Here is a 26912-nt window from a genome sequence, read left to right as displayed (position 1 = left end):
TCCCTTAGATGTTTTGCACGAGCGCTTTCAGATGAATTTTCAAATTCACGTTGTAGGGCCTGCCTAAGAATCAAGTAATTTTCAAACTTTACCAGATCAAAATTGTTATCAGATATAGAAAGATATTTTCTCCTTATTGAAATATTTTTATGAATGCTGGGGGAAGGGGGGAAAATAAAAGGAAAAATACCCAGAATCAGTAAGCAAGAATAAAAAATCGGTATGCATGTCCTATGGGGGGAACCCTTTTTATGCCAAGGGTAGGCCTAGCATGAAAATGCAATCCTCTAAGGTAGGCACTATACCATACTTGATGAATCCGATCAATTGATTGAGTGAAAAATGATTTGAAAAATTTGGCCAATTTGGAGTGAGAAGAAACATTCGTCCTAAAAAATGAGGACAAAGTCCGAATGAATTGCTTATTTTGATCGACGCATGATGTGTCAAAAGGGGTAAAATGGTCAAATTCATTGAATGAAATTTGATTATTTATTGAAAAGTGAATGGATAACCCTAAAAATGAATTAAACTAATCAAATAAAAGCAATTGATCAAACCAATCGAGTGAATGGATGATTTATTCAAAATCGACCGAATTGCCCTAAAAATAGGTAAACTGGTCAAATGGATCGGAAACTTGACTAAATCACCCTAAAAAGGGTAAACTGGTCAAATGAAATTGAACGAATCTGATGATTTGAATTTATTCAAAATTGATTGAGTTGACCCAAGAATGGGTAAACTAATCAAATGAATTGAATGAAATTGGTGATCTTATTCAAAAATCGACTAGATTGCCCTAAAATGGATAAACTAGTCAAATGAATTCGAAATCGACTAGGTTGCCCTAAAAATGCACAAATTGATAAAATGGACTAGATGAAATTGATGAATAAAATGATCCAATGGACTGAATGGAATTAACGGCTTATTGCGATGCATTAGTCTATGAGCCTTCTAAAATCAAATTTTGGCCTCAGTTTATTTATCGTCTCAATAGCGAGGAATGATTTGTGAATTTCTTCAAATTAATGTCCTTTTTGCAAGGGATTTTTACCAATTTTGATAAAGTGGCCAAAAGGTGATTGTTAGACGCTCATATTCCAAAGATCGCCCCATGAAAATGATCGGATCCCACCTTACCTTGTGCACTACCCCTTTGGATGGTACAGGAAATATAAACGTGCAAGTCTCATTGGATTATATATCCGAGACACAGGGCAGTTTATTCTTAGCACGGGATCGCCTAAATGGCATTCCCTTCTAGGGTTTATGCATGATGCCAGTTTATTAAAGCGATAAAACATGCGGTTTGAAATGAAATATGACCTAAGGGACCCTTTATTTGCCAGGGTAAGCCTAAAATGATATGGCATTAATATATGAAAAATATATCGAAATTTCTTAAACGTGCAATAGCCTATCTACAAAGGTAGATTCTAAAAGAAGGTCATGTCAGACCTCTTATTTTCTAGGGTTTAGGAATGCAATGGAGACACAAAACCAAGAAAAGTTAGTTCAGCCAGATAAATACACATAACACATTGTAGCAACGAGATAAAGCAATCAGTACAAAGAAATAAAGCAATAGGAGGGAAAAAAGGGTTGGACCCCTCCCCTCGTGAATAGTGTCCCTAAGAAGGCAAGGCAGACTCTACCCTAGGTAAACTATCATAGATGCATGAGGTATTGGCTCACTAATGCATCTAGACTCGATAGACTTTAGGTCCCCGAGCCTTCAGACTTGGAAACCAAGGGTCATCAATCCCAAGGTTCTTTGTCGGTGGCTCGAGCGATTCCCCAGACATTGCTACGCACACATCGTGTCACGGCTACATGTCATGAGTGAATCTATCAAAAATCCTCAACCTTCGACTAAAAGCTAAAGGCTATGAACCCAAAGCTTAAAATGGAAGATTGAGTGACCCCTCGGATCAAGCTACGCACACATCGTGTCGCGATCACAAGTCCAAGTGAGTCGCCTAAAATCCTAATAGGGTGGAGTGGCGTGACAAGCCACTAAAAGAAAAATAAATGAGGGGTAAAAAGTTAAAGCGTATGCACGTATGCTAGTGCTTGTTTGGAGGGGAGGGATTAAGAACCAACGCGAGGCTCTAGGGTAATATCCCCCACCCAAATGCAATGCAAATCGCGGAATCACATACATAAGCCATTCATCCATCAAATCAATCGTACGCGAATGTGTGAGGAAGTGAGTTGATACGCGCAAAATGCAAAAATCCTAAAAAGGAAAAAATACAATCCTAAGCATCCAAATGCTATGCATAAAAGGGTAGAAAAAGGAAAAGAATAGCTAAATCAAATGCTTGGACCCACTTAGGAAATCCCCAGTGGAGTCGCCAACTGTCGCGCCCCACTTTTTGGGTATGTGAAAGTAGTGTGTGGGATATGTATGTGAACGTGTGTGAAAGTGCAAATAAAAGGCCATGGGATTGTGAAATGCGACGGTTTGGCCAAACAAAGTTCAAAAAGGGTTTTTTGAATGGAAAATGGAGTCGCCACTTGGTATAGAGTTAGGGTGTACCAAGTCACCCAAAAAGTGATTTTTTGGAAAGAAAAGTAAACAAACCCTTTTTAAAGAACTTTTAGGTCTACGTAACCAAAGAAAGGGATCGGGGGTCACATTTGATAAGGGAGAAGGCAAAGGCAAAGCCTAAGGCACTCCCTTACCCTAGCCAAAGCTAGTTGCGTGACTTAGCCCTTACTTTTCCTAATTCTTCTACCCAAAGTATGTGTTGCATGTTGGATACGACTAATGGATATGAAAAAAATGCAATCCTAAATCTAAAATGTCTCTTATGAGGCTTTTTGGTCCCAATCACATGAGTTGTGATGGCCAATAAGGAAAACTCTCATAGAGGTCACGGGTAATGCAAATGAAGACCCAAATATGAGTGCAAGTGTGAAAATGTGAGAAGAATACAAAACAAAAACAAATGTAAGTGCAAGTGTGCAAATGTAAGAAAAGTGCAATGTGTGCCAATTGAGAAAATAAAGGTGTTTGTGTGCAAGTGGATGAAAATATGGTATAATAGTAGTAAATGCATCTAAGTACAATTGGGTGCAATTTTGTGAGGTAGAAAATAAATAAGTGATAGGGAAAGAAGAGAAGTGTGTGAACATGGCATGTGGAGTGAGAAAAATATAAGTAGTGAGAAAATATGGATAAAGAAAGTGAGGAAGTGATATGATAAAATGAGAGTGTATGAACCTAGAGGAGTGCATCAAGTCGGGTACGGGAATGACTTCTAACTTCATGATTTTAATTTTCCCTTTGATTAGAAGGAAGAACTAGCGTGCTAAGGCTATTTTGTAGCCACACTCGCTCGTTTCCCTTACCGAAAGGGGACTCTCAAGCAAATGTACCCTATAACTAGCATGAGGATGCAAAAAACCTAAAATGAAGGGGAAAGGATTGGAGGAGCATGCCAAATGCTAGAAAACTAAAAAAATGTATGAAATGTAGTGAAACATGTAAGTATGCACCAACGAGAGGGGACGGCCCATTGGGTCTAGCATTAGACTAGCCCTTTTCTAAAATTCTCTCGCAAGCATTGGACTAGCGAGAGCTCGAGGGAAAGACCATGGCCAGCGTTGGACTAGCCACGGTGACGCACATTCATCACATTCCTCTATGACTATAGAAAGCAAGTAGACATGCCCATCACCTATAAACACGTAGCACATAACACTTAGCATGCTCGACTAAATGCAAAAGCCTAATAAAGCAAATTAACATGTAGCAACAAAAGCAAGCAATCAAGCTAATGAACCTATTACATTGGCTAACTAAAACAAATGGGGAAGGGGAAAAGTGAATAAAAATGCTCTCCAAGCCCTATCTATTACAAGCCAAGAGGTGTACACATACCCCATAAAAGAATAACTTAATAAAAGCAAAAGTAAATGAAATGAATGAAAGGAATTAAGGAAAAAACAAGGAAAGCAAAGTAGACATGCAATTCTCACTTAGCACGTTGGATCACATAGGAGAGAGACAAAAAAATAAAAGAAGTTATACCTCCCTTGAGTTGATGCCTTAAATGGAGTGAAATCACTTATTTATCCTCCAAAATAAAAGAAATGGTCAAGGTACCAATTTATTTGGGAAAATTAAAGAAAATAGGCAAACACAAGCTCACTTGGTCATAAAGCCCCTAAAGTCATGACTTAAGTGCAATTGAAACAAAGCATAGTAGTCAATTGAAGCAAGCAAGCAATGAAGTTGTAAAATTAAAAGCTACCAAGGACCAAATTGAGAAAATCATTCAATTGGTTGGGTCATAGTGGAACAAGGGGAGACTTGGGGAGCCAAAGTGCAAATTTTCTGGAAATTGTTCATGCAAAATGCATGCAAATGTAACGAGGAAGCCTTCTGCAACGGAAACCATTCAGCAACTCTTGAAACTTTCTGCAACTTTCGGCTTCCATTTACGCAGGAGAACAGCCATGAACACGAAATTAAATGAAACATGCAAGCTTGTCAACTGATTCCACAAAATTCAACTCAACACAAATCATACAATGACACAAGATCAAGGATTCAAGATCTCTTCTCTCCAACAGATTCGTAAAGACCGGAAAAAAACACCTTTTGTTGCTTCTACTAAATTCTAGCATGTTGGGTTCAAATTCTGATGGATTCTTGGAAGCATTTTATGCAAGTTCTTATGAAAACCATGAGGAAAACAAGCGTATGTTTCAGCCACCAAAGATGAAACCTGCTGCATTTTTGTTTACCAACACATATTTCTGGTTCGAATGCATGACTTTGATCTAAACTTTTGCACCAAACATCAAACCTCTAAGCTAGGCAACCAAATACCATTGTCTACTTCACTGAAATCAACAAGGAAACCGAGCATAGAATCAGCAAAAGAAAAGGAACTTGGGGCAGCGACTGATTTACTCATTCTATAAACCATGTTTAGGTTGTGGCCTGCTATTACAACAAACGCACACAATGGTATCACCATCCAACAACGAACAGACCCAACAGAAAAATATCGAACCAAAACAGCATTTTAATCACCCAAGGGAACCAGTCTTGCCGACCTCGCTGCAATAAGCCAAAAACTCTAACCATATTCTGAAGCTTTAACATCTTAACCCATCTCACTTGACAGCAAAAATTTTTAACAAAAAAGATCTAACTCCAAGTTTATCATCAAGGTGTAATAACAAACACACAAAAGGAAAGAAAATCTGAACTGGGGAAAAACTTGCCCAGATTCATTCATGACCTTCCTACAAATTCCTGAGTTTTCACCTGACCGGCAGCAGACAAACAACTTGGAGCATCAGAGATCATTAAAAAAGGAAACCCATGGATCAACCCATTTCATTTTCATGAAGGAAAGAAAACGTAAAAGCTGATAGCTTTTAGTTGACGAATCCCCAATCAAACACGCTCAAAACACAACTACTGAAGTTATGCTAACAAACAATGCATTCTGCAGACAAACAATGCATTCTAATGGCCCAGATACTAGTCATGCTAATCAAACTAGAAGCCCACGTCTAGTTTTTAGAAGAAACAAAACAAAAATAGGGTTTAAGACTACCTCTTTTCCTGCCTTTTGGAGCCGAATCACCATGGATATGCTGGGATGAGCAAAATTCACCGAGTCCAGCTTGCAAGCTCCGATCTTCAGGTCCGAAGCCTGCCTCCTTCCTCCTTCCCAAGCTCTCGGCCTATGTTTTTCCTTCCTTGCTTGTCTAGTTCGTCACTCTCAGCTTTCTTTCTCGCGGTTTTCCCGTTTTCTGTTCTCCTCCTCACAGGCCCCTCAGCTCTCTCTCTCGGTTGTTTTCAGTTTTCCCTTCCAGCCGTCTCCCCTTATCTGCGGCTTCCCCTCCAATCTCACACAGAAACTCAGCCCTCTCTCTCGCTCTCTCTTTCACTCTTTCTCAGCCCTCGTTTCTTTTCCTTCGCCCTCACCTTTCACTCTTTGCTGTTCTTTCATCTGCCGCCTTCCTAGTTCCTCTCTAAGACTCCAGCCGTCATAAAACTCCCCCTAACTCCCTAACTCCCTCACTCTTGCTCTCCTTTTCTGTCTTTCTTTCTCCTCATTTTCTTTCTAACTCCGCCGCCGCGCCTCTGTCTTCCTCCCCCTTTTCTCTAAACCCTTAGCTCCCTCTTTATATCAGACTCTCACCCTAAAAAACCTCATCTCGATGGTTCATAACCAACTTCAGATCACCGTCCCTCTCTCAACCATCGGATTGGCCTCAACTTCTAAATTTTTCTTTGGCTTGTCGATGAAAGCCAGGTGTAACAGTACTAACATGATCGAAGGGAGCTAAAGAAAACCAGGAAAATAGCTGAAAAAAAAACGCAGCCGCACTTTTCTTCTGCCGCGGCTGAAACAAAACGTTTTTTTTTTTTTTTAGAATCTCTTAAACAGCCCAAACCCGCTATCGGGTTTCCCCTTTTTTTTTTTCAATCAGAATCTCTTAAACTGCCTAAAACCCGCTCTCGGGTTCCCCCCCCTTTTTCTTATTTTTTTAACAAAATAAATAACAAACCTTCCTAATTTGAATCTAAAAATTTAAAGAATATTTTTTGTGAGCAATTCTCTCTTTTTCGAAAAGTCTTGAAATTAATAGACACATAAGCAAAAATGAATAAAATTAACAAATAAAACTAAATTAAAAGATTTGATGTCCAAAATGCTTAAAAAAAAATGTCTAAGATAAAATTTTGAGATAATTAAAACAAAAATAGTAAATAAATCAACGAGTAAAAATTTGGTGTCTACACAGCTAACTGCCACATGCGAGCCGTTGTTCAAATTGTTGAGAAAGAATGTGCCATTGTATTGGAGTGAAGAATGCCAACAAGCTTTTGATAAGATCAAGGATTATTTGTTACATCCGCCAGTCTTGGTGCCACCCAAGCCGGGTCGACCATTAATCATGTACCTATCTGTGCTTGAAGAAGCAGTTGGTTGTGTCCTCGGGCAGCATGATGACTCCGGAAGGAAGGAGCAAGCCATTTACTATCTAAGCAAGAAGTTCACGCAGTATGAGGCTAATTATTCATTCATTGAGAAAAGCTGTTGTGCATTGGCCTGGGCAACTCAAAAGCTGAGACACTACCTGTTGAGCCATACCACTTATCTTATTTCTCGATCTGATCCTTTGAAGTATCTCTTGGAGAAGCCGATGCTAACTGGACGTCTGGCTAAATGGCAGATAATTCTCTCAGAGTTCGATATTGTTTTCACTTCACAAAAGGCTGTCAAGGGGCAAGCTATAGCTGATCATTTGGCAGAAAATCCAAGGGATGATGATTATCAACCACTTCATACTTATTTCCCTGATGAGAAAGTCTTATTTGTAGGCGCCACAGACGATATAAGTGAGCAAAGCTCTGAATGGAGGCTTTTCTTCGATGGAGCTTCGAATTCTCTCGGAGCTGGAATTGGAGCTGTTTTGGTTTCACCCGAAGGGAAGCACTACCCTGCCGCTGCCAAATTGCAATTTGCTTGCACAAACAACATGGCTGAATATGAAGCCTGCATTTTTTGTCTCAAAATGGCTTTAGAAATGGAAATCAAAGAGTTGATAGCTTTCAGTGATTCAGATTTGCTCGTGCACCAAACCTTGAAGCAGTGGATAACCAAAGATTCAAAAATTTTGCCCTACCATTGTAGTCTGCTCACTCTGGCCAAGCAATTTCAAAATTTGGAGTTCAGACATCTCCCGCGAGCCCGAAACGCATTTGCTGATGCTTTGGCCACCTTAGCTTCTATGATTCAGTATCCAGATAAATTGAGGATCGAACCAATCCAGATTCAACTTCAAGACAAGCCTGCCCACTGTTGGGTTGTAGACAAGTCCTCTGACAATATTCCTTGGTATAATGATATTAAAGAGTTTCTCAAAACTGGGTCTTACCCTCTGCATGCTAGTACAAAGGACAAGAGTTTTCTGCGTAGAATGGCTTCAAAATTTTTCTTGAGTGGAGAAGTTTTGTACAAACGAACCTCAGATTTGAACCTTTTAAAGTGCATTGATGAAGACGAAGCTCAATATATGATGAAAAAAAGTGCATAGTGGCGTTTGTGGACCTCACATGAATGGCCATTTGCTAGCAAAGAAAATCATGAGAACCGGATACTTCTGGCTTACTATGGAGCGTGATTGTATAGATTTTGTCCGGAGATGTATAAAATGTCAAATGCACGGTGACGTTATACGCGCTCCACCCACTGAATTGCATAGTATGATCGCCCCATGGCCCTGTTCAATGTGGGGTATGGACGTGATTGGTACAATTGATCCTCCCGCTTCAAATGGACATCGATTTATATTGGTGGCAATTGAGTACTTTACCAAATGGGTTGAAGCGGAGTCATTCAAACATGTAACGAAGAAGGTAGTTGCCAATTTCTTGAGAGATCACATCATCTGTCGCTTTGGAGTACCCGAAACGCTTATTACAGACAATGCCAAGAATCTGAACAATGACATGGTAGATGGACTATGCGAGCAGTTCAAGATCAGACACCGCAACTCTGCCATTTATAGGCCTCAGATGAATGGAGCTGTAGAAGCCGCAAACAAGAATTTGAAGAAGATTATCCGTAAAATGACTGAAAGACATCGCGATTGGCATGAAAAGTTGCCTTATGCATTAATGGCATATCGGACTTCTATCCGGACATCGACTGGGGCAACGCCATATTCACTCATGTATGGAATGGAAGCTGTATTACCAGCTGAAGTTGAAATTCCTTCGCTACGAATCCTCATGGAAGCTAAATTGGAGGAGGCTGATTGGATAAAGCAGCGCCATGAGCAATTGACTTTGATCGATGAAAAGCGGTTCAATGCTATCTGTCATGGTCAGTGCTATCAGAAACGTGTGGCCCGGGCTTACAACAAAAAAGTCCATCGGCGTGCATTCGAAGAAGGTGACAAAGTACTAAAGCGGATTTTGCCAATGCAAGATGAGGCTAAAGGCAAATTTGCTCCAAATTGGCAAAGGGCCGTTCATTGTCCAAAAGGTATTACCTGGCGGAGCACTTATTTTGGCAGAAATGGATGGACGAACATTCCCTCAACCCATCAACTCAGACATGTGCAAGAAGTTTTTCATTTGATCATGCAAATTTTCTTTAGAAATTCATGCAAACGGCGAAATGCAAGTCAGGCCATCTTCTTTTACACTTAAAACATTTTATCTCTACTTGTCCCCTTTGAGCCATCAGAATTGACAAACTTTCGCTTGATAACCCCTGAGAATTGCAAACCCCACACTGGGGCAAATTTATTTTGAAAGAGAGATGATCAAAAAGAAAAGAGAACCCCACACTGGGGCAAATTTAGTTTTTAAAGAAAAATGCAAAAGTGAGGAAAATGCAATGAAGAAAATGCAAAGAGAGAAAATCCGATCAAACTGGGGCAAATTTTCCTCGATTTCGTTCAAAATCGGAAACGATTTCAAAATAGTGCAATCTCAAGTTATTTCACACCTCGCCTCAAAATTTGCTTTCAGGCCTCAACTTTTCTTGAAAAACACCCCACCTGACCTCATTACAAAGCCCAAAGTCCTGGCTTTCATCATTTGTTGTATTTCTATTAGAAAATTTGTTAATCAACTGGCAAGTGATGTCCGTAATGCCTTCGCCTAATCTTACAAGGGAAGTGCATTTTACTGATGCCAGAAATCTTTAACTCATATTTCTGACTCGATCATGGTCGAGATATTTCATTGTTCTTTAGGTGAAAACCCGAAAGGGCGCCTCGGAAAAAAGAAAAAAAGAAAAGAAAAGAGAAAAAAAGAGAAAAAAAGAAATAAAAAAAAGAAGAAAGAAAAGGAAAAAAAAAACAAACAAAAAGGGTGGGGGCAACCTTGGTGAAAACCCGAAAGGGCGCCAAGGCAGGTTTTCTCAACAGACGAGCACGAGAAGGAACAGCTGGTGACCTGGTTCATTTAGACTTTTCCTCACGTTTGTGATACTTCTGCCAGTATCGAATTCCGAAGCAAATACATCCAAAGTCTTGAATATGATATTCGTTGGCCAAATTTGTATTTTTCTTTACGAATATTCTTTTGCAAAATGTATCTTTATAAACCTCTTGGTTTCTCTCGATTATTTGCGTTCGACTGTTTGTGGTTGTCTGCATTCTTTTGCATGCTCATCTTTGCCTGACATAGGAAATCATCTTGCATATATCATTGATTTTTTTTATATGACAAATTTTCATGCATCATTCTTTCGCCATTGGATTCAAATGGATGATAAACCCTAGGGTTTGTGCAAGGATAAGGGATTCAATCATCTATGAAAGTGGGTAAAAGCGCAACAAAGCTGCTACATCGATTTGGTGACGTGGTAAATACGTATTTTATCAGTCTCAGAAAATTGAAAGGTTGCAAAATTACAAGTTCAACTAAGCCAGACGCCGCAGAACAGAAGCAAAAGCATCACAGGACTCATGTTTACACGATTCTCAAGGCAAACCGGATCAAATGGTGGTGGCAAGTCCATTATTTCTTCTTTTCTTGCAGGAACGTTGCATTCACAAACAAAAACAACCACTCTCCTTTTCGCTCCAAAATCGATGTTAGGAAAAGCTCCCCAGTAAGCAAAGACGAAGTGATAATGTTATTGGCAAAGTTTGATCGTAAGAAACAACATTAGCTATCGCTTCAGCCCCAGAGATCAAATCTCCCTCTTGGTACAAAAGTTTGAACCACTCCCAGGTAAAAACTCGATTCATCGCTTAAACCTCCCGTTTTAAATTCATGTTCGGGTCAGTCCCGTTTTAAATTCCTGTTCGGGTTAATCCCGTTTTAAATTTCCTGTTCGGGTCACTCCCGTTTTAAATTCCTGTTCGGGTCAATCCCGTTTTAAATTTCCTGTTCGGGCCAGTCCCGTTTAAAATTCCTGTTCGGGCCAGTCCCGTTTAAAATTCCTGTTCGGGCCAGTCCCGTTTTAAAATTCCTGTTCGGGTCAGTCCCGTTTTAAATTTCCTGTTCGGGTCAGTCCCGTTTTAAATTCCTGTTCGGGTCAATCCCGTTTTAAATTTTCTGTTCGGGTCAGTCCCGTTTTTAACATTCCTGTTCGGGTATTCCGTTCTAAATTCTGTTCGGGTCAGTCCCGTTTTAAAATTCTGTTCGGGTCATTCGTTCTAAATTCTTGTCGGTGTCATTTCCGTTTAAATTCGCTGTTCGGGTCATTCCGCGTTTTAAATTCCTGTTCCGGGTCAATCCGTTTTAAATTTTCTTGTTCGGTAATTCCGTTTTAAATTTCCTGTTCGGGTCAATCCCGTTTTAAATTCCTGTTCGGGTCATTCCGTTTAAATTTCCTGTTTGGGTTAGTCTCGTTTTAATTCTGTTTCGGTCATTCCGTTTTAAATTCTTGTTCGGTCAAGTTTAAATTCCTTTGTTCGGTCAGTCCGTTTTAAATTTCCTGTTCGGATTTTGTTTTTGTCAAGTCCCGTTTTAAATTCTTGTTCGGGTTAGTCCCGTTTTAAATTTCTTGTTCGGGTTAGTCCGTTTTAAATTCCTGTTCGAGTCAGTCCCGTTTTAAATTTCTTGTTCGGGTTAGTCCCCGGGTCAGTCCGCGATTTAATTTCGTGTTGGGGTCAGTCCCGATTTTAAATTTCTCGTCCGAGTCAGTCTCATCAAAAGGGGCAGTCCTCATTTCAAAAATGACAGTCGTTCGGCCAGTTTGCAGGTAAGCATTTGGTGTCTACTTCTTTGTCTCAAGTTTTTCCAAAACTCAGACAAAGAGGGGCAAACTGTAGACACCAAATTTTTAAATAATTGTTATCCTAATTTTTTATTTTTATTTTTAGTAATAATTCTCTTAATTCCATGATTTTTGGTTCTTAGACTTTTAGCATTTATATAGCACTTTAGTATTTTTTAGATTATTATTATCTATTATTTTATTTTATTTTATTTTTTAGTTGTATTTTGTATTCATTTTGGGCTCTCTTAGCTATTTATTTATTTATTTTTATTATTATAAGACTTTTAGCATAAATTTTTGCCAAAAAGAGAGAAAATTGGGGAAAAATATGTTTTATTTCTTTTTATTGAAAAAAAAAGTAAGTAAAAGAAAAAGAAAAGAGGAAAATTTTTTATCTTTTGGTTACTAATTTGGTATATTTTATTTAAGTTTGTTTAAATTGTCATTTTTGTATTATTAATTAAGTGATTAAAAAAAAAGGGAAACATTTGGTCTCGGCTGCAGCAGAAGAGAATTGCAGCCGCGGTTCTCGGCCATTTGGCCTTAGGTTGGCTCCGTTAGATCATCACAGTACTGTTACACTTGGCTTTCATCTACAAGCCCAGGACAATCTAGAAATGGAAGCTTATCCGATGGCTGAGAGGGGAACGGAGACTTGAAGCTGCCTCTGAACCATTGAGATGAGGTTTAAGGGGTTTGGATAGGATATAAAAGAAAAGCAAAAGGCTCAGAAAAGGAGGGGAGGTTCTGGATGACGGCGGAGTGAGAGTAGGGAAATAGCAATCTGAGATTGGTGACGAGGAGGAAAAACAGAAATCAAAGGAAAAAAGAAAGAGATCGAGGGAACCAGGACAGACTGAGGGAAAGAGTAACGGGATAGTGAGAAAAGAGAGAAGGATCGGGTGAAGGAAAAGGGAGAGGCTACGGGCGGAAAAACAGACACCAAAAGAGAGAAAGGGAACAGCAACCAAAGGAAAGAGGAGGAGGAACTGCTGGAAACTTTCTTCATCGGCTGATTTTTTTCCATAGACAGCATTAGTTTCTATCGACCCTTTAAGGTATACTTCCAAGTTCCCCATCAAAGCTATATTTTAGATCTTTACTTGAAGCTCTTGGATGAAGTCTGGTTTGTTTTTCTTTTCCGTAAATCTGCTGAGGAAGGGATGAACTGTGAATCTTGTGTTTTGTTTTGTTTTCCTTCTTTTCTTGTTTCCGTTGTCAAGGGTTTTGTGGGAAAAGCTAGAATTTTTCTGTTGATTAAAACTTTTTAGCAGCAATCTTGATAAAAATCTGATCTTTCGGGTTGCTGAAGTTTCTGGAATGGCTTGGGATCCCTTTCTGGGTTTTGCTTGTTGAGTTTGTTGGTATCCCATGTATGTAAAGCAGAAACGTGCGGCGTAACAACAGGCCGCGACATGGCACTTGTTCAATACCTTTCGCTGCATTTTTGGAAACATTAGCTGAAGTTTTGTGCTATTTGGCAGTAGCTTTAGGCGTAGTTTCACTCTCTCTTTTGCTGCATTTCATGCCCTGCTGTTTCATTTAGTTTATGGGGGTTAGAGGATTATGCTTAGGGATGTTACATGACAATAAGTTGAAGCTGCAACAATTTGCAGCAGAAAAAAAAAAAAAGGTCTCGCATGCTCTTTGCTGTTTTCTTACCTGCATTTACTCACCAAAGTTTCGGCCATCCAGTTTGCTGGTTGACCTATATGTTGGAAAGAGGAATTAGATAAGGGGTGTTGGGTTTGCATTTTTGGGGGCTGGAACGCTTGAGTCATGTTCAAACACTTACCAAAAGAGTGAATTTCAGGTTGCCAAACCATTTTACATGAATGTCTTGTTCAGAATTTCTTTGTTGCATCAGTTCCTTTATTGTTTCTTGCTTGTTTGGAGTTTAAAGTTAAGCAGCTTGTTGCTTAGTTAAAGTTGTGATGTTGGGTTGAAAAATATCTAATCAAAGTTGTGTATTTGAATCAAAAATCTGGTCTGCGTGATGAAATGAAAAAGCCGCGGCTGGGAAAAATTGCAGAAAACTTGCGGCGCTTTTTGTCTTTCCTTCTATTGCTGTTTTGCTGTTTACTTTCATCGTTGCTGGTCAACTTCATTTTCTCTGTTTCAAATCCTGCTATGAAGTTGCATGTTTAGTCGATGATGGATAGGTAGAATTCTGGTTTCTTGTTGAATCTGCTTGCATGATGAAATGGAAAGAAGATTGCGGCTGAATTGGTGCAGAAAAGAAAGGCTCTTCTACGTAATCTACATGCATGTTAAAAAGGAAAAGTTGCATCTTAACCCCCCCAAGTCTCCCTTCATTTCACCATGACCCAACCAATTGAATAATGCCCTCAATTTGGTCCTTGGCAACCTTAATTTTGTGATTGTTATTGCTTGTTTACTTCAAGTAATTACCATGCTTTATTTGAATTGCACTTAATTTGTGATTTTAGGAGCTTTATGACCAAGTGAGCTTGTGTTTTGCATATTTTCTTTAACGTTCTTAATTAAATTGGTACCCTGACCATTTTATTGTTTTGGAGGGTAAATTAGTAATTTCACTTCGTTAGGGCATCGATTCAAGGGAGGTACACTCTATCCCTTATGACCTTATTTGACCCTATGTGATCCAACGTGCTAAGTGAGAATTGCATGTCTACTTTGCTTTCCTTGCTTTTCCTTAATTCCTTTCATTTATTTCATTTACTTTTGCTTTTATTTATTTATGGGGTATGTGTACACCTCTTTGCTTGTAATAGATAGGGCTTGGAGAGCATTTTTATTCACTTTTCCTCTTCCCCATTTGTTTTAGTTAGCAAATGTAATAGGTTCATTAGCTTGATTGCTTGCTTTTGTTGCTATGTGTTAATTTGCTTTATTAGGCTCTTGCATTTAGTCGAGCATGCTAAGTGTTATGTGCTACGTGTTTATAGGTGATTGGCATGTCTACTTGCTTTCTATAGTCATAGATGAACGTGATGGATGAATGCGTCACCGTGGCTAGTCCAACGCTGGTTATGGTTTTTCCCCCGAGCTCTCGCAAGTCCAATGCTTGTGAGAGAATTTTAGAAAAGGGCTAGTCCAATGCTAGACCCAATAGGCCGTCCCCTCTCGTTAGTACATACTTGCATGTTTCACTACATTTCATACATTTTTCTTAGTTTTTTAGCATTTGGCATGCTCCTCCAATCCTTTCCCCTTCATTTTAGGTTTTTGCATCCTCATGCTAGTTATAGGGTACATTTGCTTGAGAGTCCCCTTTCGGTAAGGGAAACGAGCGAGTGTGGCTACAAAATAGCCTTAGCACGCTAGTTCTTCCTTCTAATCAAAGGGAAAATTAAAATCATGAAGTTAGAAGTCATTCCCGTACCCGACTTGATGCATTCCTCTAGGTTCATACACTCTCATTTTTATCATATCACTTCCTCACTTTCTTTATCCACATTCTCTCACTACTTATATTTTTCTCAATCCACATGCCATGTTCGCACATTTTTCTTCTTTCCCTATCACTTATTTATTTTCTACCTCACAAATTGCACCCAATTGCACTTATATATTTACTACCATTATACCATATTTTTATCCACTTGCACACATACACCTTCATTTTTCTCAATTGGCACACTTGCACTTTTCTTACATTTGCACACTTACTTGAGTCTTCATTTGCATTATTCGTGACCTCTATAAGGGCTTTTCTTACTGGCCATCACAATTCATGTGATTGGGACCAAAAAGCCTCATAAGAGACATTTTAGATTTAGGATTGCATTTTTTTCGCATCCATTAGTCATATCCAACATGCAACACATACTTTGGGTAGAAGAATTAGGAAAAGAAGGGCTAAGTCACGCAACTAGCTTTGGCTAGGGTAAGGGAGTGCCTTAGGCTTTGCCTTTGCCTTCTCCCTTATCAAATGTGACCCCCGATCCCTTTCTTTGGTTACGTAGACCTAAAAATTCTTTAAAAAGGGTTTGTTTACTTTTCTTTCCAAAAAAAAAATCACTTTTTGGGTGACTTGGTACACCCTAACTCTATACCAAGTAGCGACTCCTTTTCTATCAAAAACCCTTTGTTTGGCCAAACCGTCGCATTTCACAATCCCACGGCCTTTTTATTTTCACTTTCACACACGTTCACATACATATCACACTACTTGCACACCTCAAAAAGTGGGGCGCGACACTACCTACATTCTTGTTGAAGCTGCATTTAGGGTGTAATTGTATGGTTATTTACATGATTAATCTTTTCATCCCTAGAAATTGTATTGCCCTAATTTTTAACTCAAGGGAAAGAATTTTTGCCTAGTCATCATGATTCCCTTGGATTAATTATATCCTCTGCCTCTTGGCCCACTTGGAAAGGACTTGCTACTTCCCAATTATTTTTTTGTACAGAACCCTGTGACAGCTAGACTTGGCAAGAGGAGAGTTGGGCAAAAATTCACTAGTGGTTGGAAAATTTTGGTTGTTGTCATTGGTAGTGTTACATGTTGACCATACTTTTTGCTCCTTCCCCTCATTAGACAAACCTACCTAATAAACTTAGAAAACATAAATGAATTAGATGTGTTTTGCCACTGGTTTTTGGGGTTGATTTAATTTATCAAACAAGTTAAATTGGGGCTTTTGTATGGGTACGCAAAACTGGAAAAGATGGGATGTTGTGTACTTGATTTAAACCAATTTTTTTCCTCAAATTGAATTTGATTGAGTAGGCTGGGTGCATGTCATATGGAGGGGTTGTTCATGAGTTGAAATCTCCTTTGGTTGGTGTTGTATAGTTTGAGATGTATAATTGTAGGACTGGCTTAAGTTAATTGGAGATTTATTTTGCATTTTTTAATGGCACATAATTTGTTTTGTTTTCAATGAATTGTTGTTATTTGTACTTGACATGATCTTTGATGAAAATGAATTTTATCTGATTGGGTTTCCATTACTAGTATTTGGCAAATCTAAGTTTTCATGCTTAGTGGCTTGTCTTCAGTATTCTATTATGTTCTTATTCTTGATGTTAGGATAAAGGGTTGATGAAATATGGATAAGAAATGGATGTCAAGAATTACCCAAACTCTAAATATTTAGACAAAGTCAGTGAATTTATTAGGTTTGTTTTGAAGATAAGGATCCTAATTGTAAGCTTCGATGTCTCTGCAACGTATGCAATAACTTTGATGACCAAAATATGGAAGTCATGGGTGATCACTTGTGCAGGGGAATTGTTGATGGTTATATTAGCTAGATTATCATAGGGAAAATTTTGAATCAAATGATGAGAAGAATGGTGAAATGGTTATACATGAAGAAGAGAGTGAGTCTGATGATATTGAGGAGCTATTAAATGACATTGGAGTTGTTAACTTTGGTGAGAATTGGAGACATTTAGTAGAACCTAATAGAGGTGTTGATGGCGAGCAAGAAGCTGAAGCTAGTAGGTTCCTTAGATTATTATCCGAAGCTAAAAAAGTCTATACCCCAATTGTGAAAAGTATTCGAACCTCTCATTTGTTGTCCATATTCTCCACCTAAAAACATGACTCGGTGGGCCTGTAAATCCATAGATATGCTGTTGAAATTCTTGAGTAATGTATTTCCCATGGCATCAATTTCTAGTTCATATTATGAGGAAAAAAATTTTGATTCATGAGTTAGGGCTCAATTGTGTAAAATTCCATGCTTGTGAAAATAATTGTACACTTTATTGGAACAAAAATGAAGGCCTAGATCATTGTCTGAATGAAAAATGTAAAGTATCTCAGTATAAATCTCCAAACTCCAAAATACCTAGAAAGGTACTGCGTTATTTTCCATTAACGCCGAGGTTATAAAGGCTTCTTATAAACAAAGAGATTGCTCATGATATGAGGTGCCATAAGAAGAGACGTGTAGATAATGATGACATAGTGCGACATCCAGTTGATTCATCAGCTTGGAAGGAGTTTGATAGAAATCATAAATCATTTGCTAAAGATCCTTGAAACGTAAGGCTCAGGCTTGCAGTGATGGTTATAAACTGTGATGCCCCGAAAAAAAACTGAGTTTGAGAACCCGGAAAATTTTCTAATTTTCTAGGGTTTATTTTTTTAACGCCCGCCTTTTCTACATTTTCTTGATTAGAAAAATTCCCCAGATCAAGTTTATGAGCAAATATAGTTTTCAAATGATTTTTCTAGTATCGGTTAGTTTTTGAGAAATTAAAAGCGTATTTTGGACGTGGGACCCGCTAGTGCGGTAAATGCATTATATTTTTAACCACTTGTTGGAATTTTGTATTTTCAAGATATGAAGTGATATTATTTTACAAAGTGTTAAGATATTTTTATTGGAGAGACAAAAGGATAGAGTTGCATTAATGGAGTGACATGTGTCACACAACCATTGGTTGGACTTTGTTGGCAACTATTCATGGTTTTTGACTTTTGACCAAATTGGTTAAATATCTAAAAAATTAACCAAAAATCTCTTATTCTTGTCTTCCTCTTGGCCGACTTTCTTGAGCTTCAAAAGAGAGAAAAACTCTTCAAGTTTTGGCTTTCATCTTGCTTCAATCAAACCATCTAACCTTCTAAACTTGTTTCTATTCCATAAAATTCTTCCATTTGGTGCTAGTGAGTGTTTTGGTGAAGTTTTTGGAGAAGCTAAGGTGGTCTACCACTTCCTCTTTCTTGTTTACTTGGTAAGTAGTGCTTGACTATCCTCTTACACCTAATGATGTTGAATTTATGCCTAATGGTGGCTTAAGTGAGGGATTTTGTGCTTTATTTCTTGATTTGAAGTGATATGGTGAAGTTTTTATTTTTTTGAGGAATTTTCTGATTTAATGTGATCATGGTCTTGTGGTTGTTTATGATGCTTGGTAATAAGGGGTTATGACTCTAGTGGATGTAAATGATTGGCAATTGCAATCAATTTTGGATTTGGAAGAATTTCTGGAAAAGTAGGGTTCTTGGTTCTTCATTCTGTCCGAAATTTTAGGTCATAGATAGAGGCCGAATTGGCCTTTGCTTAAAACATGAAAGTTGTAGGTATTGATGAGTTTGAAGTGCCTGCAAAATTTCAGGGTATTTGGATTAGTGTAGAGTGAGTTATGCCGTTTTTACTGTTGCTGTTCTGGGTGATCAGAATGTGCGAACTGTGATTGTAATCGTCTGTTTTGACTGGAATTGCTTTGGATTTGGATGTTGGTGTCTTCTGATGAAATGTATGTTGATGTCTTAGCTATCATATTCCTTTGGAATCAATGCATTTGGACCTGTGTAGACTGAGTTGGACGAATTACAGCATTGTGTGATTTGGGAACCTGCAATTACGGTTCTGGGTTGGTTTTCTGCATTTTTGACCTAGTTGTGCTAGGATTTGGACTGAGTGGCCTTCTACATTGTTGTAGCCCTGGTTCTTAGCTTCGAAACAGTGGGTCTTGGACCTCCATCCGATACTCGTAGTACCTTTGGTGCCATTACCGCAAAAGGACGTCAAAACTGTTTTCTGGTTTTGAGCAATTGTGGTTAATTGCTATGTGATTGGGTTTGATTGTAGGATGGAAAGGATGAATTTATGGGGAAATGCTGTCCGATTTTTAATAGCGTTGGTTACCTTAAGTTTCATGTGAAAGGCTTGGACTTGAATGATGGAATTGGCTATATTGGACGAGGATTGTGAGCCGTGGAGGTGAGTGACCTTAAACTACTTGCTACGTTACTTTAAAATGTTTCTTGCATCGTTTCTTTGATTGCATATCCTGTGTGCCGGCATATAAGTTCTTGACATGTTTTGGCTCAAATGAGTACTTGGAATTCGTGTGCTAGACTCCGACGTCTCCTCCACCGTTTAATGTTCCTGTAGAGCACCAATGGGCTCAATGTTCAATGTTCAATGTTAATGTTCAATGTTAAATGATTGTTTGGAGCGTTGGACGTCTAAGTACCATGATTTCACTGGCTCATGAGAGAAGTGAAAGTGCATTGATTGTTGAAGCATGACATTATTGAAATGAACGATTGTGAAACTGATTTGATAACTGAATTTCTTGGTTACTCGCTGAGCTTCTAGCTCACCCCAAAATGTTTTATTCCCCTCCACAGGGCTCAAGGCGAAGGAGTGGCTTGTAGTGTTTATCATGGATTCTATCATGTATGGATTGAATTTGGATTTCCTTTTGTGTAATCATTCATATTGGGATTGTATTGAAAGTTTAGAATTGATTGGATGTGTAATTGTCTAGTTTGGACTTCCTCCTGTATAATAGTTGGTCAAGGATCAGAGTGGCGCAGTGGAAGCGTGGACGCTTCGCTTTTGATATGTCAATGTTGGAATATTTGATTTCTATTTGAGATTTTATCTTGTATTTGTTTGAGGACTGTAGTGAACGACTGAGTCCCGGCGAGAGCCGGGCAGGCGGCCCGCCGAACCCTCTGGTTCGCCTTAGGGGGAGGTGGGGCTGTCACATAAACCATTTGGAAACATTAGCAATTCATATAGTATATGGCCTATAATCCTTGCTCCTTACAATTCGCCATGATGAAAATGCTTAAAGGCTCCTTTTTTCTGTTGTCGATGATTATTCCTGGTCCTAAAGCCTTGGGAAATGATATCAATATGCTCTTTAGACCATTAATTGATGAATTGAAAGAGTTCTTTTCTCCTGGTATGGAGACATATGATGCCTTCACAGGAGAGAAGTTCATGCTACATGCAACACTTCTATGGACAATTAATGATTTTTTAGTGTTTGGCTATTTGTTTGGCTGGAATACAAAAGGTTAAAATGCATGTCCTATCTGTTTAGATGAGACTAGTAGTTTATACTTGAAAAATTGTCACAAATGTTGTTGCATGGGGCATTGGAAGTTTTTGCCTAGTGATCATAGATGGCATCGTGAAAAGAAGGTATTTATTGGAGAAAGAAGACTTAGACAGCCCCCTAAAACTTTATCCAGTGATGAAATCCTATAACAGCTTCTTCATATTGACCAAGCTATGTTTGGCAAGGCTCTTGAATTGCTGCAATAGAAGAAAAGAAGAAAATGAATGCAAAGCAATTCAAATTGGATGAAAAAGAGCATATTTTTCAAATTTCCATATTGGAGCACTAACAAAACCAGACATAACCTTGGTATTATGCATATTATGAAAAACATTTGTGAAGCTTTGATTGATACATTATTGAGTATCTCTTCAAAAACTAGGGATACTTGGCAGGCTCGAGAAGATTTGAAAGAAATGGGATTAAAGGAAGAATTGCATCTACAACCTATGGGGAGGGTACATCAAAAGTTATGTCACCGGCATGCTACACTTTATAATATGCAGAGAAAATTTTTTTTGCCAATTTGTGAGCTCAATTAAGTTCCCGAATGGCTTTGCTTCAAACATACCCCAATGTGTTAAGACAAAAGAATGTCAACATTTGGGGATGAAGAGCCAGGAGTATCATGTGTTCTTACAATGGCTTCTTCGACTAGCAATAAGAGGAAAGTTGTCAAAAGATGTATCTCAACTTTTAATCAAGATCAGCAATTTTTTTAGAAAAATTTGCTCTAAAACTCTCCATCTAGATCAGTTACTTGGAAATGTAGGAGACAAACATTGTTCTTATACTGTAAAAACTTGACAAATTATTCCCTTCTAATATTTTTGGTGTAATGGTCCTTACAACGGCTTCTTCGACTAGCAATAAGAGGAAAGTTGTCAAAAGATGTATCTCAACTTTTAATCAAGATCAGCAATTTTTTTAGAAAAATTTGCTCTAAAACTCTCCATCTAGATCAGTTACTTGGAAATGTAGGAGACAAACATTGTTCTTATACTGTAAAAACTTGACAAATTATTCCCTTCTAATATTTTTGGTGTAATGGTCCATTTACCAGCTGAAACCAAGATTGTTGGACTAGTACAATACCGGTGGATGTTTCCATTTGAGAGTATTGTTACATGTGTTTTTCAAAGTCTGTTTCCTTTACCTTAAATCCATTAGTTGTTAACAACATGAACTAAAATTTTCTGTTCAAGAAAATGGGTCAATACAAGGGCTATATGCATAATAGTTCTAGACCAGAAAGTTGTATTGCAAAGTGCTACTTGGATGATGAATGTCTTACATTCATTTCTAGATATTTACACAATGTTCCTACTAAATATGATCAAATGGAATGAAATATGGAGAGGTTTGAAGTTGCTGGAAAATTATCTATATATGGTTGCCTAAGTGAATCGGCATTGCTGAACATACACCTGTTCATCTTGAAAAATTGTGAAGAAGTTTATGAGCATATGAGATAATAGCATTTTTTGATCCTAAATCCCTTATGAGTTCCATCATTAATGTCTTACAAGTCATAATTAAAGAACAGTCATAATACATACATAACTAGTGCTACTATTGCATAGGGAGCATAAAGAATTTCTTGAAAATCAAACTGTATAAAATGTACTGCAAAGGTAAGACTTAGACTTTTCAAAATGATTTGAAGAATGCATAAGTATACAATATACCTCTCAAAAACTTGTCAGCTTCAATTAATTCTTAGTTCACTAAATTATTAACACGTCTTAATTGGTTAACATAGGTTACCGATATGCATGCACCTGGGGGATGTAGTGATGAGTTATTGTCATTGGCTAAAGGACTTCATTTTCAAGTGAATACATTTCCTGGGTATAATGTTAATGGGTTAAGATTTCATATCAAAACCCGTGAAAAAGAATGAAAGATGCAAAATAATGGAATTATGGTCAAGGGGAAGCATCTACTAAAGAAATAAACTTCTATGGTGTGATTATTGAAATAGTAGAGGTCGGGTACTAATTTACTTAAAATCGAGTAATTATGTTTAAATGTGATTGGTGGGACTCGAGAAATAGTTCGAGAATCAAAGTAGACAAACAATATAACATCACTAGCATCAACATGTCAAGAACATGGTATTCGGACCAGCCATTTGTATTTGCTTCCCAAGCTGAGTAAGTTTTTTATGTTAAGTGTGAGGACTCATGTTTTATTTCTTAATTTAGTCATTTTATAAATTATTTGCCCTAGTGTTATTTAATTATCCTAGTATTGCATGAATTTCCCTTAAATTTCACTTTTTTCGCACATTGCATGAAAGTTTCTCGGAAGTCATGCTGGTCCGATTAATTGGAGAAGTGAGGAATTTGTATTAGACTCGTATGTGTGAGTAATTACAGTGTGAGAGGAATTGCCTTGGAGGATTAGTGTATAAGTGTACCAAACAAGAGAGAAAAGTGGTAGTACAAAACCCCATTTTGTACTATTGAGAGTTGACTTTTGTGCACACTTTATGACTACCTTTTTTATTCTCTCTCCAAGAAACCAAACCACAAAACCCTCACTCTCTCTCTCTCCTTACTTTCGGCCGACCCAAAGGGAAAGAAAAGGGAAGAGAAAGGCTTCAACTTCTTGCTCCAAATTTGCTTGATTCACTCCATCCAACTCACAATTCCTCAGGTTTTTGCTCCAACTAGAAGAAAGGTGAAAGCTTGAGGTGTTGCTTGGTAATTTTGATGGAAAAATCTGGTGTTCATCTAGGGTTTAAAGGGTAATCACTTCATCTCCTTAACCTTTCAAATTTTGCAAAGATTGATGGTTAGTTTTCATGGGTTTGAAACCCTAATGAAGTTTATAGGTTAGTGGACTTGAGGAAACATTTATCTTGCTTTAAATATTAAGCTAGATGTCTTAAGGAGGCCTTTAGGTAGCTGACTTGAGGCTATATTGCTTGATTATTGTTGTTTATGTGATGAATGAGATGATTATGGTTAGAAAGTGGAGAGAAAGCTAGAAAAATTGTGAAAGGAAAGCTGGCCGAAATTCTGTCCATGTTGTCCTGCTTTTAATTCAAAATTTTGATGGATATATGTTTTACTATGTGTGGAAAAAGTTTCTTTCAAAGATCATGTTGATTGGTTGTATAAAACTTGAGTTTTGGAAAAGTTGAAATCTGGAAATTTGCTAGCAGTGTAACCGGACAGTGGTTCTTTGTTTGATCATAACTCTTTGTACAAAATTCAAAATTGAGTGCCATTTGCGGCATTCAAAACTAGACATTCAGAGATTTCAAACAGTATAAGAATATCTTGCTAGTTCGTTTTGAGCAAACTGTGGTGAGTTGGCAAATTGGACTATCCTGCTTTGCCTGTCTGTCCGAGAGCAACTGGGAAGCTGCATCTTGTGGCTCGATTTTGTCTTACTTGTGAAAATATTTTGAAAATGATACCTTCTGATGAATTGTACCATTTTGAACCTAGTTTCTAACACCATAAACCATTCTCAATTTGGAGTTGTATAGAGTTAGATATGGTTTGATTTCGAAACTGTAACAAAGCTGGAAACTGGAAATTTTTCCCTTCCCTGCTGACCGAATGGTCAATTCTGTTTTGGAGTGTTATATTTTGAAAATTTTAGTGTCAATTACCCATAAATTTCTCATTAAATTTGTGGAACCTTGGTTTCAAAAATGGAACGAATTGGGCTGATTTTGTTGGACAAAACTTTCGAAAAAGAAAGAGAGATAGGGTTGGCAAATTAGCTTTGAGAAATTTCACAAACTTGGGTTGTTTCATTAACTATATTTTTATGTGAATTTTTGCCTAAATTTTGATAGAGCGGTAATGCCTATATGGAAGTTTATGTGTACCAAATTTGGCATAATTTCAATACCATTTCGATACCCAAATAGTGCCCCAAAGATTACTCCTCAAAACTGGGAAATCCACTGATTAGGTCGCGAAAATCAACCGACTTCCGACTACTATATCTTGTTGCTCAAAAATCCGAATTTAGTTCCACTTGTTGTGTTTAAAATTTTATTTGGGACCCTTATTGTGTTATAAATTTCAGAAACTGATTCACTTCCTGTGAATTTTTCCGAATTTCCAAACATTGCTGAAAACCAAGACTGGTTTTGTCTTGTCTTCATGAATCAGCAAATTTGAGCTAAAAAATGAATGCTTTCTGTTTGGAATCTTGGAAGGGTGTCTTCTAGGAACTTTTAGTACTTTGGATCTAGTTTCCAACGGTACAAATTTTTCCATTTTTGGATGTATCGACCTCAAGATTTAATTTTCTAAGTTTTGTCACGCAGAGCGGAAAATTTCCGATTTCGTAGGAAATAAGCTTTTAAGAACTTTTCACTTTCTTTTGATATTGATAGTCCATTTTAAACCCAATTTCATGGAGGATACAAGTTTTTTTTGTGACTTTAAATCTTGAATTTCAATAGAGTAAAGCCCTCTTGTGGCATTGTTCTACGTTTAAATGATGCACTTTCTTCCTTGAATGATAAGTGGCCGTGAGTTTACGTGAGTGATATACGGTCCCTATTTCTTCAGGTGCTCAAGCGAGTCTTGAAGAGAATCTCGGAGGAGACAACTAAAGACTTTACTCATTCAATTACTTTTGAATTGGTAAGTGTCAAGTGCATGAATTGTTGTGTTTACTTGATTAATCTTACGTGTATACGTGAACATGACTTTTTGAATCGAGTGTGTATTTTATCGCACTCGTTTTCTTTTACTTGATTATATAATTAATTTGCTCATACGTGAAATTATACTTGTGTTTGACTCAATGTCAATTAGAGTGAATTTCATCGACTTATACGTGTACTCGTGGGGGACGCCCAAATCTCATTGGCTAACCTTTCGACTCGAGCCGGCGTGGGCCTGGTCAAGAAGCTCGATGAACCACGACAATATTAAAACAGAACTCGATCTTTTGAGATCTTGTTCGGCATACTCGTGTAGTATCGCCCTTTTCGTGCGTGTTTGGTTACGGATCCGAAAGGATGAAATGATGGATGGGAGAAGTAAGTGTGTTAATCTTAGTCCCTAGCTTTTGATGTTTACAAAACAAATGGATGTTACTAATATCTCTTCAAAGATTTTTTCAGCAATGAAGCAAATCAGGTTCAAAGACTAAGCACAACTGAAAGAAACTAAGAGTGATGAAAGTTGTCGGATGCTCGTGAAGACTGGATTGGACGTCCGATAATCATTGCGCAACTTCGGATGCATGAAGAACTCCACCACCGGACATCCGAAGAAATTAAGTCATTCCTTCTAAGCTCACTGACTTCGATCGGACATACAACATTAGAGCACCAGACGTCCGACAAACATTGCGACACTTCGGACACAAAGCATTGGAGGCACCGGACATCCGAAAGAATTGAAAAAGAATTCTCAATTTCACTATCTACTTTCGAACGCAAACATTGAAGGTACCGGACGTCCGAAAGAATTGAAGAAAACTTCTTGAGCTCACTGCCTATTGTCGGACGAAAGAAACAGGTCTACCAGATGTCCGACACCACCAACGGCTAGTTGACTCTTCATCTGCCTTCTATCCGTTGGAAACATTAATAGATGAACTTTTTGGTCTCATATAAATAGAGCATGGTCAATCACTTCCAAATACTTTTGCACATTGAGACTACAATAGATCTAGAGTGATTTTAGTGAGAAAATACTCTTCAAAGAAGATTTGTACTCTTGTTTGTGTAAATTTCGTGTAAACTCTTCTTGTGTGAGAAAATACTTCAATAGTGTAGATTTGTGAGGGTTATCCGAGTGATAGTAAAACCTCTTAATTTGACCAAGTGTGTGACAGCCCCACCTCTCCCTAGGGCGAACCCTAGGGTATCAGCGGACTGCCTACCCAACTCTCGCCGGAGCTCAGTCGATCAAAGTACTAATAACTCAAATGAAGCGGACGAGATCTCTTCCATTCATGGAAGTGTAACCCCAATTAAATATAAACACTACATCAACAATCTAAAAGTTTAGCATACACATAATTAAATGTCAACTTATCACTCCACACAACTTACATGACATAAGTCGAACTTATAGATTCAAACTTACGGAAGTCAAAAGTAAGGTCTCCTTAAACAAAAGGTTACAATCTCAAAATACAAGTTCAGAACAATATAAAACTAAGAAAGCTCTTGATCAATCCATCCCTGATCTGTTAAGGAAAACAAAGGGAATGGGGTGAGCTAAAGCCCAGTGAGGTTCCAAGTAAAACAAGTGAACACATAGTCACATAAGGTCACAAAATAATTAAATAAAAACCGTACAGTAGAATAACAGTTTAATCACAGTTCAATTCAAGGATACGGGTGGCTTCCAAAAGCCAAAGATCCATTTGAGCTTGATC

General features: G+C 38.0%; 1 protein-coding gene across 1 annotated transcript in view; it reads left to right on the top strand.

Moving 5' to 3' along the window:
* Positions 1 to 17715, top strand: part of LOC113756217 — a 29832-nt gene extending 12117 nt beyond the window's left edge. Inside the window, exons 2-3 of the mRNA XM_027299981.1 lie at positions 16976 to 17172; positions 17568 to 17715. Coding sequence (XP_027155782.1) covers positions 16976 to 17172; positions 17568 to 17715 — 345 coding nt within the window. The remainder of the gene's footprint in view (positions 1 to 16975; positions 17173 to 17567) is intronic.
* Positions 17716 to 26912: the final 9197 nt, after the last annotated feature.

Source organism: Coffea eugenioides, unplaced genomic scaffold, assembly GCF_003713205.1.
Source record: "Coffea eugenioides isolate CCC68of unplaced genomic scaffold, Ceug_1.0 ScVebR1_2084;HRSCAF=3048, whole genome shotgun sequence".
Lineage (NCBI taxonomy): Eukaryota > Viridiplantae > Streptophyta > Magnoliopsida > Gentianales > Rubiaceae > Coffea > Coffea eugenioides.
The sequence above is the reverse complement of the archived record's forward strand: the minus strand, read 5'-3'. Positions and strand labels throughout refer to the sequence as shown.